This window comes from Ascoidea rubescens, assembly GCF_001661345.1.
Source record: "Ascoidea rubescens DSM 1968 unplaced genomic scaffold ASCRUscaffold_1, whole genome shotgun sequence".
NCBI lineage: Eukaryota > Fungi > Ascomycota > Saccharomycetes > Ascoideales > Ascoideaceae > Ascoidea > Ascoidea rubescens.
This window is the reverse complement of record NW_017962913.1, coordinates 49,448-65,310: the sequence shown is the minus strand read 5'-3', so window position 1 is coordinate 65,310 and position 15,863 is coordinate 49,448. Positions and strand designations below refer to the sequence as shown.

The following is a 15,863-nucleotide window of genomic DNA, read 5'->3' as shown; positions in this document are numbered from 1 at the left end:
CGCAGACGCAGTCCAGCGCAGAACAGCAAACCTTAAGTGCATCTGTTTCAGTTTTACGTGCTTGAAAGACAATATTTATGAAGACGCGTAATATTCAAGGTTTATTCAAGGTTTGTAATATCTCAAGTCAGCTGACTATAAAAGTTACCCGGTAGAAAACGTATTTGGCATGTGTTTATCCAACAGTGCCGCAGCTGCGGTATTGGCAGGAACCTGTACACCGTGCGTCAACATGCACTAGTCTGCAGATGCCTCTTTGAGCGACGAGTCGAACTCAGCAAACTCTTTTTTGTAGGCCTCACAATACCCAACATCAACCTCCTTGGGATCTGCCACTGTCTTCCAGTTGGATCTGTTTTTGGGCAAGTTGAGGAATTGCAACAACACTTTTCGGGGGAACATCAAGTCAACTCTTTTGCTGGTGTCCATGGGCGAGATGAAACAGTACTGCTTGGGCTTTCCTTCTTCGCCGTCAACCATGAACAACTTCATCAAAATGTAGTCACCCTTTTTCATGATATCAAAGTACTCTTTCAAACTAGTGCCTGGCTTTTTTCCAGCTTCACTTTGATCTGCCATTTTGACGTCATTGCTTTCTTCCTTTTTAGAATCCTCCAGATCCTTTTCTGTTGCCTTTTTCTCGTTTTCAACTGTCTTCTCTTCGTCTTCCGTTTCTTCAAAATCTGGAACAATCACCTCATTCCTGATATCATCAAACTCAAACTCAACTTGTTTGAACTCTAAGGATGTATTCTTATTGTATAATGTATTGTTTCTATCACTGTTTGACTTCAAGGTTTTGGTGAATTTAGACAATTTGGAATTTAAAAAAATTGGAATAACTTGTTTATGATGATGAAATAATTTCGAGCTGTTTATTTCAAATGAGCAATATCCCAATTTATATTTCAAGTAATACAACTTCAAAATGTTTCCCTCGTATTTATTCATTTCATTGAATGTATTATCAGTTTTATTTAATACAATATTTGAAATATGTTTGATAGCAATAATCAAAACATGTCCCGGAAATGGGATTTTTCCATTAAATGTCTTTGGTGTGGTCAATGGCCCTTTGGCAATTGATAAATATGAATGTTTATCGACTGAAATCACCATATGAGCTTGAACATTTGGTGAACCCAAACAAAAATAACAATTTTCTTGAGTGACAATAAATTTAGGTCTTTTGTTAACACTTTGTTCTGGATCTTTAGAAAATTTTCTTTTGTTGATTTGTTTATTTTCTAGTTCTTTCGTTTCAATTTTTTCTTCTTCTTTTTGAACCTTTTCTTCCTCTTTTTGAGCATTCTCTTCCTCTTTTTCTTTAGCTTCATCCTTTTCGGCTTTTTCTTTAGCTTCATCCTTTTCGGCTTTTTCTTTAGCTTCATCTTTAACTTCCTCTTTAACTTCCTCTTTAACTTCCTCTTTTTCAACCTCTATTTTTTCGTTTTCGTTTTCATTATCCTTGCTCGAAATCTTTTCAACATCCTTTACTGTTTTATCTTGAGGTTCTGGTTTTAATTGAGTTCTGTAATTCTCTATATTGACATTTTCAAATAAATTTTTCGAGTAACTTCTGTTATTTATATTATTGTTCTTATTGTCCTTAACATCAATATTAAAAGCGTAATAATATCTGTTTTTAGAATGATATTGAGATAAACTAATAAATCGAGTGATTTTCAAGTCGTTATTGGAAGACCATTTAAAGGGTAAAGTATCTAAAAATTTGGAACCAGAAGTAAAATAATAATTTGGCTTGATTAACTTGAGATATTTGTTCAATATGTCAGCTTTGTTACTAATATCAGATTTATAGTAATAAGATAAATTAGAGGCCCACTGATATGAAATCATAACGTGAATATTATCTTTGAAAGAAGATAATTGGTTATTAAAATATTCTTTAAATTTATAAAAATTATCAAAAGATGCATCAAAATATCTGGTGAATAATATGATATTTAAACCATTCGAAGTCGTTTTGAATGAAATTCCACCATTTTTAATGTCATTGATACCAATTAAATTTTCTTTTATTTCTTTTTCAATGGAAGCTTGATTTCCACTTCCACTGTCACTTTCGCTTTCGCTGTCAATTTCAATTTCAATTTCATTATGGTTTTTATCATCATCATTAGTGATAGCAGTATCTATTTTATCCTTATTTCTATCATTTGCAAATAACTTTGTACTTGTGAAAATTGTTAATTGGTTGATTGGAGTCTTAATAGTATCCGTGGTAATGTCATTATCGCCAATTAATAAAACAGATTCAAAGGGACCATTTTTTTGATTTAAGCGATTGGAAGCATTTAAAATAAAATTCAATTTATCAATTGATGGGTTTAAGACTAAAACTTTCAATTTTTCAGAATTGTTTGTCATTTTAACAGAAAATAGATGAAAAATTGAAAAAACAAAATTGCATTAATAAATTAAAAAAAAATAAAATATGAACTATAAAAATTTTTCAATGAGGTTTTCGTGTAGCAGGAAAAAAGATATCAAAATCTTGGTAAAATAAACCAAAGCTTTGAGCAGGGATCGAGCCCGTGAACTATATTTTGCACCAGGGTTACCCTGAAATATGGTCATTTTGCAGTTTGCAGTTATTTTTGAGCTTAAATGGGTTTATTGGTTAAAAAGTTTTGATAAACTATTTTTGTTAGATTTTATAGTGTAATAAAATGACCAGATTTAGAGGCTGTATTGACATACATTCAGGGAAAGTCAAACAAATAGTTGGAGGAACATTGAAGTCAGACAACGACAGCGATAAGGTTGCAACAAATTTTGTTTCTGATAAACCATCGTCGTATTACGGAAACTTGTATAAAGAGAACAATATCTATGGGTGTCACATCATCAAACTAGGGTCTTCAATAGAAAATGACAAAGTTGCCGAGCTTGCATTGAGAAGCTGGCCGAACAACTTCCAAATTGGAGGAGGCATCAACGACAGCAACTGTTTGGAGTGGCTAAATAAAGGCGCGAAACAGATCATTATCACATCATGGCTATTTCCAAACAATCAGTTCAGCATGGAAAGGCTCGTCAGATTGCACAGTCTCGTTGGGGACAAAAACAAGATAGTGCTAGATCTCTCGTGCAGATGCAAAATGAACAACAAAAGGGACAAGGAGTGGCATGTTGCAATTCAGAAATGGACGATTGTGACGGAGTTGAAGTTGAGCCAGGAGTTGTTTGTGGAGTTGAGCAGTTTCTGCAGCGAGTTTTTGATCCACGCTGCCGACGTCGAGGGCTTGTGCCGGGGGATTGACGAGGGGCTCGTGGCGCAGTTGGGTCGGTGGTTTTCCAACCCGAGCTTGGCCGGAGTGGGTGTTGTGTATGCCGGTGGTGGTCGGAGCATTGCAGACTTGCAAACCGTCGAGCGGTTGAGTGCCGGAATGGTTGATTTGACTTTCGGCAGCGCGTTAGACATTTTCGGGGGCAGCTTGGTGCGATTTTCGGATTGTGTTGAGTGGAACCGCGCACGTGAGCCGGAAGACGTATAAATTCGTCTTCAGCTGTAAATAAACAATCTGAGAACTGGTAAACAGTGGAAGAATAATTGTGATCGATCCTGCTTTTAATGGAAAACACACAATTAGGCAAGAGGTCTCGTAAGACTGGAATCTTAGTCAACGAGTCTGTTGCTAGAGACAAAAATAATATTGAAGATGTAGACGAATTTTTCAAAACTCATTACAATACCAGCACTCCAACTACTTCAAAACAGCTAGCTTCACTATCATTGAACTCTGTTTCGAAAAATAATAGTTCAGCAAAGTCTAAGAGAAAAAGTGGAACTAATAGAACTGCAACCAAATCAAAGGTGACCAAAAGAAAGTCTAGCATATCGAGGAAAATTGAGTCTGCTTCAAGGTTTTCTCCCATAGCGACCTCAAAACAATTCATAAATAAACTGAATAGAAGTAATAAAGCCACTTCTGATATACACGATAGACAGAACAATAGAAACGGAAAAAGGGTAATTGAAGATTATAATTATGATGATAATGATAATGATAACGATATCAGTCTCCTGGGATCTTTACAATTACAAAATCAAAAAGACGATGACGAAGATGACGAGGAAATTTTGGAAATTGTAGATACTCCTTTAATGTCTCCCATTCGACTAAAGCCAAATACCTATCTGAAAAAGAGAAAGAGTTCAATATCTAAATCAAACCAAATTGAAGCAACTCTAAAAAAAAATAATCAACTATTTGTTCAATCAGATTCAGAATCCGACCCAAATGATAATAATGTCAATGATATTAATAGGAATAAAATCAATATCGGTGATATAGACAGTATAAATGATTCTAGTGCCAATTCCAATAACCAAAATGACGATTCTAAAGAAGAAGAAGAAGAAGAAGAAGAAGATAATTTTTCCAATTTAGACGATTCTCCCATATTAAATAAAAAATTAATTAGAAATCAAATGAGTAAATCTATTGTTCAAGATTCAAAAATTAGAAATTCGGGCCTTGCTACGAAAAACATAGCGCTTAATAAAGTATCCAATAAAAATATCAAACCAAAAAATAAAAATATCAACAAGACTACTCATAAAAACATTAAAAGTATTGATAGAAATACCAAAACCAAAAAGAATGAATCTAAGGACACAGATAAAATCAATAGTAAAATTAATGGCATCTCAAAACCTGCTTCTTCCAATCAAAACATATATAGTCGTGCTGTAAGGAAATCTTCAAGAGTTCGAATTCCTCCCATTGAGTTCTGGAAAAATGAAAAAATAGTCTATGAGTATAAAAATAAAGGTCATTTACCTTCCTTGAAGGATGTTATAAAAGTTGAAGAGTCTTCGTCTCCAACTATCAAGAAAAAAAGAGCTTCTTCAACTCATCGAAAAAAATCGGCACAGAAAGATGATAACACAACGAATGACAAAAAAGAAATAGTGAAATACGAGTACATCTATCCCAACGATGAATTAAACGACTCTTTGAAAAACACCAAACTACCTTCTTCCCAGATAACCTGGCTAAGCTCCAAAAAAGGTATATTAAATCTTGAAGTATTTGATGGTCCAGGCTCAGACGAAAAGACCCAAAGATTGGTTGCTCGTGCTCCCAACAAAGAGATATATCAGGATTTATTTCCATTGGGAAATGACAACTTCAAGCTTGCTGTTTTGTTCCAGGAAGATAAAGAGTTTGCAGCCAGTGGGATACTATTGTTGCCGCCAAATGGGGTCAAACATCTTAAAAACTCTGGTGTAACCTACTCCATATTCTACGTGATAACAGGAATAGTCGAGGTAACTCTCAACAAGACTCCCTTTATTGTCAAATCAGGCTGCTCATTTGAGGTTCCAATGGGCAATTTCTATCAGTTTGTGAACAGAGGCAAGAAAGAGGCCAAATTCTTTTTTGTTCAAACTAAATACGTTGTAGAGGATTCTGAGGATGACAATGAAGCAATGTCTGAATAAAAAGAGACAGCCAACTTGCTTTGTATCCATTACCTGATTCATCCTGTGTATTATTATTTTTTTTGTTTACTGATCTTTATAGTTTTACTGATATTTACCATTTTTGTCTATTCTTCGTTCGTTATCTTCATCATTTACATTTACTTGCCATTTCCAGTATTCAAATCTAATATCTAATATCTAATTCTAATATCTAATTCTAATATCTAATTCTAATATCTAATTCTCATCTCTAATTCCTAATCTCCTATCTCTGAAATTCCCTCTTTTTTAGTATCATTTCCCATTTTAATCTGCTGTCTTAGCCACTTTCTTTCAGCCGTTATTTCGTGTTCCACGTATTTCAGTGTATTTCAGTGTATTTCATCTCTCGTTTTGCTCTTGCTGTTGGCTCTCACACTCTTTATTTAATGAATTATAACTCTTTGTTGAGCCTGTCTCGTTTCCAGTTTGTTTCCATTTGTTTGTTGGTGATCTCCTTTTTCTTGTATCTCAATATTTTGTTCAAAATGCCTTACAACAGAGCTCCAATGCCCTTGCCCCAACAAGCTGCTGACATTAAAGCAAAGCTAAAAACTCACTTCAACTCTTTTATCGAATCTCACCCAACACTTCAAACAGTTGGGTTTACTTCTGCTTCTGCTTCTACTTCCACTTCTACTTCCACTCCCGCTTCCACTCCTGCTTCCACTTCTTCTTATTTTGTCTCTCAGTCATCTTCAGCTCTAAATCTTGAAGAGGACTTGTTTTCAGCTCCAATTTCAACCAAAAACCCTATAGACTATTTTGGTGCTACTTCTCACTCACTAACATCTGCAATTAGCTATATCAACTATAATGACACGAATAAACCAATTTACACCAACAAGTTCTATACCAATTTTATTCTCGAAAATCAACAATGCTCTATTTGGACTCATCCCTATTCATTATCATTCTCCAAAGTTGATGGTTTCAATGGATTAGCAGTCTCCCATATCACAAATAACCAGAAAACCTTTTCAAATGATAACATACCCCATGAATTTTTTATTAATCCAATTGGAATCAAATCAATTATCTTTAGTTCGACCCAGTTTCGAAGTTTGCAAGACCCAAACCTATTAAATTTGAGCTTGAATAGCTTGAATCATTCTTCTGTTAATTTAAATTTATCTTTACCTTACAACTCATATAATAGCAACGAAAATGGAAATATCAACTTTCCAATTGTTCAAGGTTTGGGTTTTATAACTGGTATTTATAATAATTTAACTCCATTGTTACAATCAACTGTCGGTTTCAGATCAATCGAAAGATTGGGGAATTTATCAAACAATATTCAAAAATATAAAATTGTTCTATTTAATGACATTGTTTGGTCAGTTTATGTTTCAAATTATTCAAACCCGAATTTCAATTTAACTAAAATAGATAATAACAATATTCAGTCAAATGTATTATCCAATTGCACAATTCAAGTTGCTACAGGATTTTCACAATTCTACGATCTAGCTGCTGGATTGTTTGTATATCACACTGAAATCTCATCCGAGGTTATTGATGCAAATTCCTCTGGCTCCCCCTCTTCAAATTCAAGTGCTGTTTATTCATTTAATTTTAAAACTGCAGGATATTCATTGTCAAGCAAACCAATAATGTTTGCTCTACCTCACCATTATAATAATTTTTCAAATTATACAAATAGTGGAAGAACAGATATTTATCTAGATTCAACCACCAAGGGTGTAATGGCTGGTTACTTGATTGATAAATTTGAGATTGTTCACTACGATTTACCAGTTAACATCACATTTTTCCCTGGTACCAGTTTAAATTATCAGGCAACATATAATAATAATAGTCTAGGTCTAATTAGAAAAGCCGCTGAAATTGAAGTTAGTGAAGACGTGATGAATCTATCCAATTTAGACTCGATGTATTTTGCAGGTAAAAAATTGGATAAATATGCTTTGGTTTTGTATTCAACAATGTACATTTTACAAGATAGAGAATTGACATTGAGATTATTACCGAAATTGAAAAATGCGTTCAATAGATTTTCAAAATTGAACAATATTCAACCATTGATTTACGATAATTCATATAAAGGATTGATTTCCAGAGCTGGTATCAATGGTGATCCCAATCTCGATTTCGGAAATTCATACTATAACGATCATCATTTTCATTACAGTTATTTTATACATGCTGCGGCAATTATTGGTAAGGTCGAATTAGACCTCAATGATGGAAGAGAAAGTGAATTTTTAAATGAAAATAAAGATTTTGTTGATTTTTTAGTCAGAGATGTTTGCAATCCAAGTCCGGGAGATAATTATTTCCCACAATTCAGGTCATTTGACTGGTTTAATGGACACAGTTGGGCTAAGGGATTATTTGCAAGTGCCGATGGTAAAGACGAGGAATCCTCATCAGAGGATTATCATTGCTATTATTCGATCAAATTATGGTCAATTGTTGTTAAAAATGATAAATTGGGAAGACTAATGGATTTGATTTTAAGTGTAATGAAAAATTCAATCACATCTTACATGTTGATGGATAATGATAATAAGATCCAGCCCAAAGAATTCATTGGAAATAAAGTAACAGGAATCTTTTTTGAAAATAAAATTCACCATACAACATACTTTGGGAATAACCTAGAATATATTCAGGGGATCCATATGTTACCTATCACACCAATATCAAGTTATTTCCGATCTCCAAAGTTTGTGAAAGAAGAATGGGAGGAAAAGTTGTCAAGCCATATCGATAAGGTTGACGGTGGATGGAAAGGAATACTAATGTTGAATACAGCATTATTTGATCCAGGGTTAGCATGGAACTTTTTTGGAAAAGAAAATTTCAACTATGGCTATCTAGACGATGGGATGTCATTAACCTGGAGTTTGGCATTTGTCGCAGGCGTAGGAGGAGCCTACTAGCTTTTGGTATTTTGTGTTTTAGTCACTTTCAATGTGTTTACTGGACTTTTTGTAGATAAGAATACATAGAAAAAGGTGCGTTACTGGTGCGTTATCGGTGTGGCTACTTACCTAATTATTACCTAATATTATATAATGCGGAAATGTGTATTAATTAGAAATCCGTAACTGTTTCCGTTCTTTCCGCAGACCCAGAACGGGGGATGATTTTGGGTGATAATCAGTTGGAGAAAGCGTTGATAAAGAGGTGAGATTTGTAAAGAACATAAATGACAGACTCAGATAGAGAAGACGAACGAGAAGGGGAAGCCTCGTTGGCAAATGTTTACAATCAGGTTGTAAGGTCAATTGGGGTGTTGAGTGAGTTGTCTCTTAGACAAGATTCTCTTGAGTATCAATCAAAAGCCAACAAAATATTTCAGAAATTGCTAAATCTAAAAAAAATCATATCTAGCCTAGCTCTATTTTCGGTTAATGAATCTCTCGAAGAGTTAAATACAAATTACATCAAGTTTTTGTCTGTTGACTATTATCTTGCTTTATTGGCATCAAAGAAGTTTGACAAAGACAATCCTCAAGCTTTCACTTTAAAGGTAAACAGCTTAAAGTTGTCAAAATATTTGTATCTTCAGTTTCTAAAAACCCTCGATAACTATTCAATCTTAAACAAGGATTTACTTCAAAAACTAAAAGCATTTCAAAGCACTGAGAATGACGAGAGTTCTGATGATAATAACGATAGCGAGTTTAAAAATACCATATTCACCAATACAAATCCTATGTCAAGAAGAGAAGAAAAGATTAAATTTTTTAAATATGAAAATTCAATTAATGACCAGCTAAAATATTATGAAAACAAATACAAAAATTTAAATGAAAATGACATCGATGAAGAAATTTTGAGAGAACTCCATTTAACTAGAATAAATCTTTTAGTTGTTAAAGCATTCAAAGATCTAGAGAATATTCAAATGGAATTGCAACTTTTGTCCAATAGATCAATTCCTGCACCTAAAATTCAGTCAGTGGGAAAAGAAAATACTAATCAAACAAAAGATCAAAAGTATGCGAGCAAAGACAATAAAAGCAATATACTATCGGAGGAAAACAATTATGGTTATACTGAGAATTTGGAAACTTTAAATAAATCAATATTATCAAAAGAAGGCAAAGTTTTGAGGCCATTCACTCTTTACTCCAAAAAGGATCAATTAAGGAAAAAGGTATTTGGCACTGGTCAAGAGCTACCAACAATGTCAATTGAAGAATATCTTGATGAAGAAATGAAAAGAGGTGGAATAGTTAAACAATCCATAACTGGAAATGAAAGTGATTCAGAGTCTGATGATGAAGAAAAAGATAATTACGATGAAGTTGGTGTTTATAAGAAAAGAGAATGGGATGATTTTACTGACACCCACAAAAAAGGTAGTGGTAATACAATGAATATGGGGTAATTTCGAATAATTGATCAAATTAAACAGCGGATTTGAATTTCAACAACGAAATTTTACAACTATAAATCTTAATTAAGATTTGAAAAGAAAATGCCATGAATTTTTTCAATATATTTTACTAATTGTTTATTATATAAACTATTTATTCATTTATTCAAATAGACAATGCATCTTCCTCATCTGGAAGTTTATAAATTGATACTTTTGGACTATTGGGGTCTTTTACAATAATAAATTTACCATCACCACTTTCACCATCTGAAAGATTCCATCCATTAATAATATCAATGAAACTTTTGAAGATTCCCCAACCAGTACCAAAGTTTAATTTCATTTGGTTGGCTAAATCTTGTGGGGTATATCCAATAACATCCAATAAATTATGGGAATCATTTTTCTTGTAGTTAGCTCTTGATACAAAACCAATCTTGATCAATTTGACATCAGATAAGATAGATTCAATTGTCCATTTAGAAAACTGATTAATATTTTTTCTTAATTCAGCAGCAAGAATTGCACCTTTTTGCAATTGTAATTTAGTATTCCAATCTAAACTAGACCCAGTCTTATATTGAGTAATAGCATGAATAGCAATTGGTGAAACATCTGAGCCGATTCTTTGAACAGCAGAGCTTTCTGTTCTAACAAGAACTTTAATAAAATCGTTTTCGTCCTCTTCGGATTCAGAATCATAATAAGATGATAATTTGCTGCTAGCTTTTTTACTTTTATTAGTCAGATTTGGCAATTTTATTATCTTATAAGAATAGGATTTGGGAATAAAATTCTTCGAATTTTCAGATTGTACAAATTCTTTTGTAGACAATTCAAATTTTTTTAAAGTAGAAGCATCAGGAATAATTGATAATGATAACAACAAGTTATTTAAATAAGATGCTTCATTTGATAAGTTAACGTCACTGTTAATATCAGCAGCATCTATATTGATTGAAGCTTGAGATAAACCTGGGTCATTTTCATCGACAGTTATTGGATTAGTTGAAGATAATCTTTTGTCAAAAAACAATTTATTCCCTTTTTTAGTGACAACGACATCCCATGAGAAATTGGAAATAAGAGTTGACATAATTTGGGATAAAATTGTATCAGTTATGAAAACTTCACTTTTATTTTCCTTGGCATATTGAAGCAAAATAGGATCCTTTGAAGTTGTAGAAGACTTATATTCTGTTTTTACAGTGCTTGAAGGTTTTAATGGAATTGGTTTTTTGTTAATACCTGTTCTTTCAAAGACATTCTTATTATAATTGAAAGAAGCACCTTTGGAAGTCAACACAACACTTTTTTTCAAATCAACATCAAGTTTTAGTTTATTCAACCTATTGAAATCGATTGAAGTTAATAATTTCCAATTGTCCTTAATTTCAACAGAAGATTTTTTAGGTTTATTTTTTTCATTATTATTGTTCCAATATGGTCTATATGAGTTAGAAACATTGGAACGTTTGCCTTGATTTTGGTTTGATTGAAATTGTTTATTTTGAACAGGTTTGTGGTATCTGCTCTTGAGAACTCTCTGTCTGTAGTTTTGTTGTTGTTGAGGTTGTTGAGGTTTGTTAGCGGTTGTGCTTGAGTCAACAATTTCAAAGCCAGCAGTATCATTAGCCAATTCGTCATCAGCAGCAAATTTCGAAGCAGCTGAAGCACCATAGGCATGAAATGGATCCCTATCTCTCCTAGTAGTTTTGTTTTGCTGTTGTGTTTGTTGTTGATTAGAATCAGTTGAAATCCAATCTGCAGCTTTACCTAGTTTATCAGTTTTGGAAAATGGAGCATAAGGAACATTGTGAAACTTCAAGTAAGAAGGGATTTCCTTTGGGGGACCCCAAGGACTAGTTGATGGGGGTAAATTCTCTAAAGAAAATGGAAAAGACATCTTTTGTTTTGGTAATTATCAAACCAACTTTCATCAATTATTCTATTTGAAGCCAGATCAAAATGAAAATTTTTTATATTTCAATTCCATGCAAAAAAAGCGGTTTGTGTTACGTAAGCACACGTGAATTTAGTGCTTATTGTGCTGTTTGTGCCGTGCAAAGCGAAAAAAGTGGTGTAATTTGAGATTGGACATAAAAGTAACCAGAAATAGAGTAAAAAAACAACTAAAGATATTCCTATTTGTAGAATTAATTACAGCCACGTTAAACTTTAACTACGATCGTTACTTAGATTAATAGGTGAATCTGGCGAAAGAACAGGTTCTTTGGCAGCATTAGTTATCTGTTTTTCCTTCAAATCCAATAATTTGATTCTTAAATCCAATATTTCACTGTTTTTACTACTTTTGATGTCAATTATCTGGTTTCTCAACTGAAAATTTTCTGTTTCGAATCTGGTTTTCAATTGTTCAATCTCTTTTTCTAACTGAAAGATTTTTTGATCTTTTTTGTTTACAATCTGTTGAAGCTGATCAAATTTTGGTAGTTTGCTAAAGGTTTCCGATAGAGTTTTAATGATGTTATTTTGCTGGGCTAGCGATTGCTGGTATAATTTTAGTAAGTTTTCCTTTGAATCTGAAATTTTAAATTCTGAACCAATACTTTCATCATTATCGTCACTATATGCAGTATTAAAATCTTTTTGATTGTTACGATTATCTTTATCGATAACAGCTTTTGTAAATAAACAATCTGTCGTGCCATTGCTTTTGAGTCTTTTTAGGTTTGATAAAAATTCTTTATAACATTGTTTAGAATTGATAGAAGGGGCGTTTGAAATAATGATTGTATTATTGCAATCATCATCATTTGCAGCAGAATTTTCAAAAGTAGATCTATTCCTCTTTTCACCACTGATATCGGATAAATCACTTAATTTGATTTTGTTTGTATATTTATCAATTGCTAATTTTGTATTTGTTTTTTCTTTGTTTTCTTTGTTTTCTTTAAATTCTTTGAAATTTGTAGTATCGTTATTATCTTTGTTATTATTATTATTATTATTATTATTATTATTATTATTATTATTATTATTATTATTATTATTATTATTATTATTAAGGCTAGAATTGGAATTAAAGCACATAGGATCACTATTGGTGGGCTGGGTTCCATCATGCAAACGATTATTCAGCACAAAAAATTCTGCTTCTTTAATTTTCATTATCCACGATGGATGATTAACTAATTCTTCAATATAAATTTTTTTTAATTCAGCTCTTAATCGGCTTAATTTTTCTCGAATTTGTGTATAAGTTCGATCAAACTTCATATTTTTTTTGCTAAATGCTTCAGGTAATTGACTATAAACAATTTCGTCAATTTCCTTTGGGGTTTTATTTAAATTCAACTTATCAGTCCTGACATTATAATAAATATCAGCAAGAATAGTACATTGATCTCTTTTCATATAAGTTGTCGGAGTAGATGATGAACTATTCATGTTATTAAAAGAGTTGTTATTGATAATATTATCATTATTCTCTATTTTTGAGATAAAATTATTATTGGAATTAGATTTGAGATCGTTCAGATGTTTTTGGTTAGAATGCCTAATCATGTTACTAGCTTTTCCATCGTTAAAAGGTACAGATTTGTTTTTAAATGCATAAGTTGGAGAGGATTGAATAAATTGATTTGATTGAATTGGATATTGATATAAAGGAAATTGATATTGATGTGGCGGTGGTGGCGGGTATTGCTGAAGAAATTGAGGAAAATATTCAAACTGTGATATTGAAGGAGGATGAGTTGGTAATGGACCTTGCTGAATTCCTTGAGTAGAAATAGGAACCATATGCTGCTGTGATATATTAATTTTCTGGGGTTGGTAAGCAGGATTAGGAGGTGAGGTTGTGTTGTTATTTGAATTTGTTTTCGTTTTCGATTTTATTTTGGGTTTTGGATTTTCTGATTGAGAGTTTGAAGTTGAAGTTGCAACATTTTGTTTTTCAACAGAAAACACATTTTGGTTTGAAAGTTGACTTTTTGATATTTTTTTATTTAATTTATTACTTTTTATTTTGCTGGTTATATTGGAATTACTGCTTCTAATATTATCAATATCATCGCTGATGTCATCATTGGTATCATCAGCAGTAAAATCATTTAATCGGTTTATATTAGAGATTTCTTGTAAGTCGGAATCTTTGGTAGAAAGCTGGTTTATATGATCAATGTTATCGATATTATGAATACTATTAATGATTTGCGTATCATCTTTAGATTGAGAGTCAGTGTTTGATTCAGATTTTGAAGAACCATTTTTTAGTAATTTTTTATTCAGATTCAACAGGGGGGCGTCAAGCGCAATCATATGAGATATATTAGAAACATCGAGGTTATTGTTGATACTAGTATTTATTGGTTGGTTACTGTCATCTAAACTTTGAGGATTTGAAGAAATGTGATTAAATTTCATGTCACTCATTTTGGGATATAATCATTGATTTGTAGCTGGTAAGGATTAATAAGCATTTATAAAGCGATATATAAGAGCAAAACAAAAATAGAAAACGAGAGATAGTGAACAGCACTCTAAAGTGAATGTTGTAGAGTGACAGAAGATATAGAAATAAGGTATAAGGAAACTGGAAATAAAAAAGCTGAATTTGAGGATTGAACTGTCATTTCACAGTTTTACCTTTTTCGTGTTTGGGAAGATTCAAAAGTTCCCATACTAGGGAATGAGATCCGTCAGTGAGAGAAGAACAAGGGCAGCTGTTGCATTCATTATTAATAGGAGACTCTGGTGCTTTGTGTCGTTTGTTATTGCTGGAAACTTCAGACAATGCATCAGATATCAAAGGTTTAGACGTGGAGCTCCACCATCTTCGAATGATGGTGTCGAAGAGGACCATCATCAAGAAAGTGTGTCGTTGTTTGGAGGTGGATGTCATCAGCTGGAAGATCACTCTTTGTGCATAGAAAACAGTGCAGATTGTTCAGTAGACACACGTGATAAAGGCTTATTGGAGGAGGACAAAGTCCAGCAGGGGCTAGAAGGGGGATATATATATTAATTAGATAGGGAAATGAAAAGTTAGATAAGAAGAGTAAATGTTAAGGGAGAAATAAAAACAAGGGAGAAAGTTTAAGCTATGAGTTTCACAAATTCTTCAAGAAAGTCAGGATAGGATATTTTTGCGTAGTTAAAATCCTCTTGAGTTCTGTACTTGACAAATGTTTTTGTGAGAGAGATGATCAATAGTATGCTTTCGACAAAAGAATCGAATTTCATTTCGTTGTTCAAACTCGAAGGATTTTTATAAGAGAATTTGTTGAAAATAAACCTGTTTAGATTTTCTGGTAAAGAAAAGCCAATTTTTTCAATTGAAGATACAAATTCACTAAAATCGATAGTGAAACTATTATCGAGATCAAACTGTTTGAAAATGTTTCTCCAAGTGATAATCTCCTTATATAGCTTTTTGAAATCCTCAAAATCAATTAGATAATCAATTTCTTTCTGAGGTACAAAATTTTTGATCAAAGTTTTGATTGTAGATATTTTAAAAGCAGACGAATCATCATTGTGTAAAGCTGTTTGTAGTTCATAAAGATTTAGAACTCCGTTTTTGTCTCTATCGACTCTATTGAAGGATAATAAAAGCTGTTCATCTAGTGTAGGTTGTTTTGGTAGAGGAGTATGAGGGTTCTGGGGCAGAGAAAGCGAAGAAAAGGATTTTATCAGTTTTTGGTCATCAGAGTTGATTGAACCACCAGTATGATGAGTTCTGGCATGTCTATTAGCAGCTTTGACAGTTGAAAAAATCCTACCATCAGAAATTGGACCACCAGTTTTAGATTTTGAGAATCTTTCAGGGTCAGTGTGGCTTTTGGTTAAATCTTGTGGTGTTGTGAATATCTGATTGAAAATAAACTAATTAGTAATAGATAACAGCAAAGAAAGCAAGTAAGATAAGAAATATAAGTTTATCATAGACGACTTACTAATAAATCATCACCTTTGTAGATATTTTTGGACATTGGAAGCAATATTGTTTGAGATTTGAAATTGGCGATAAAAGAAAAACAATAG

The 15,863-nt window shown here is 32.6% G+C and overlaps 7 protein-coding genes across 7 annotated transcripts; 3 read left to right on the top strand and 4 right to left on the bottom strand.

Moving 5' to 3' along the window:
- Positions 1–156: 156 nt before the first annotated feature.
- Positions 157–2,458, bottom strand: DRN1 (Drn1p). Its single transcript, XM_020192169.1, has one exon. It carries the CDS (start codon positions 2,389–2,391, stop codon positions 238–240), a length of 2,154 nt encoding a protein of 717 aa, XP_020049554.1. The 5' UTR covers positions 2,392–2,458; the 3' UTR covers positions 157–237.
- Positions 2,459–2,492: 34 nt separating this feature from the next.
- HIS6 (1-(5-phosphoribosyl)-5- ((5-phosphoribosylamino)methylideneamino)imidazole-4-carboxamide isomerase HIS6) lies at positions 2,493–3,562 on the top strand. Its single transcript, XM_020192168.1, has one exon. The coding sequence runs from the start codon at positions 2,694–2,696 to the stop codon at positions 3,519–3,521; it is 828 nt and encodes a 275-aa protein (XP_020049553.1). The 5' UTR covers positions 2,493–2,693; the 3' UTR covers positions 3,522–3,562.
- A 2,759-nt stretch (positions 3,563–6,321) lies between these two features.
- ACF2 (endo-1,3(4)-beta-glucanase) lies at positions 6,322–8,397 on the top strand (the record flags this gene model as incomplete). The annotated part of the gene is made up of 1 exon (XM_020189586.1): positions 6,322–8,397. A coding segment is annotated over one exon (2,076 nt), but the record flags the coding sequence as incomplete, so codon positions are not given.
- Positions 8,398–8,727: 330 nt separating this feature from the next.
- Positions 8,728–9,863, top strand: TAP42 (Tap42p; the record flags this gene model as incomplete). Its single annotated transcript, XM_020194240.1, has 2 exons — positions 8,728–8,744; positions 8,768–9,863. 2 exons carry the CDS (start codon positions 8,728–8,730, stop codon positions 9,861–9,863), a joined length of 1,113 nt encoding a protein of 370 aa, XP_020049551.1.
- A 154-nt stretch (positions 9,864–10,017) lies between these two features.
- On the bottom strand, positions 10,018–11,760 carry ASCRUDRAFT_5278 (eukaryotic translation initiation factor 3 subunit D; the record flags this gene model as incomplete). Its single annotated transcript, XM_020191103.1, has 1 exon — positions 10,018–11,760. One exon carries the CDS (start codon positions 11,758–11,760, stop codon positions 10,018–10,020), a length of 1,743 nt encoding a protein of 580 aa, XP_020049550.1.
- Positions 11,761–11,896: 136 nt separating this feature from the next.
- Positions 11,897–14,380, bottom strand: ASCRUDRAFT_93650 (uncharacterized protein). The gene has a single exon (XM_020195133.1). It carries the CDS (start codon positions 14,250–14,252, stop codon positions 12,033–12,035), a length of 2,220 nt encoding a protein of 739 aa, XP_020049549.1. The 5' UTR covers positions 14,253–14,380; the 3' UTR covers positions 11,897–12,032.
- A 535-nt stretch (positions 14,381–14,915) lies between these two features.
- ASCRUDRAFT_28924 (EF-hand) lies at positions 14,916–15,422 on the bottom strand (the record flags this gene model as incomplete). Its single annotated transcript, XM_020190077.1, has 1 exon — positions 14,916–15,422. A coding segment is annotated over one exon (507 nt), but the record flags the coding sequence as incomplete, so codon positions are not given.
- Positions 15,423–15,863: the final 441 nt, after the last annotated feature.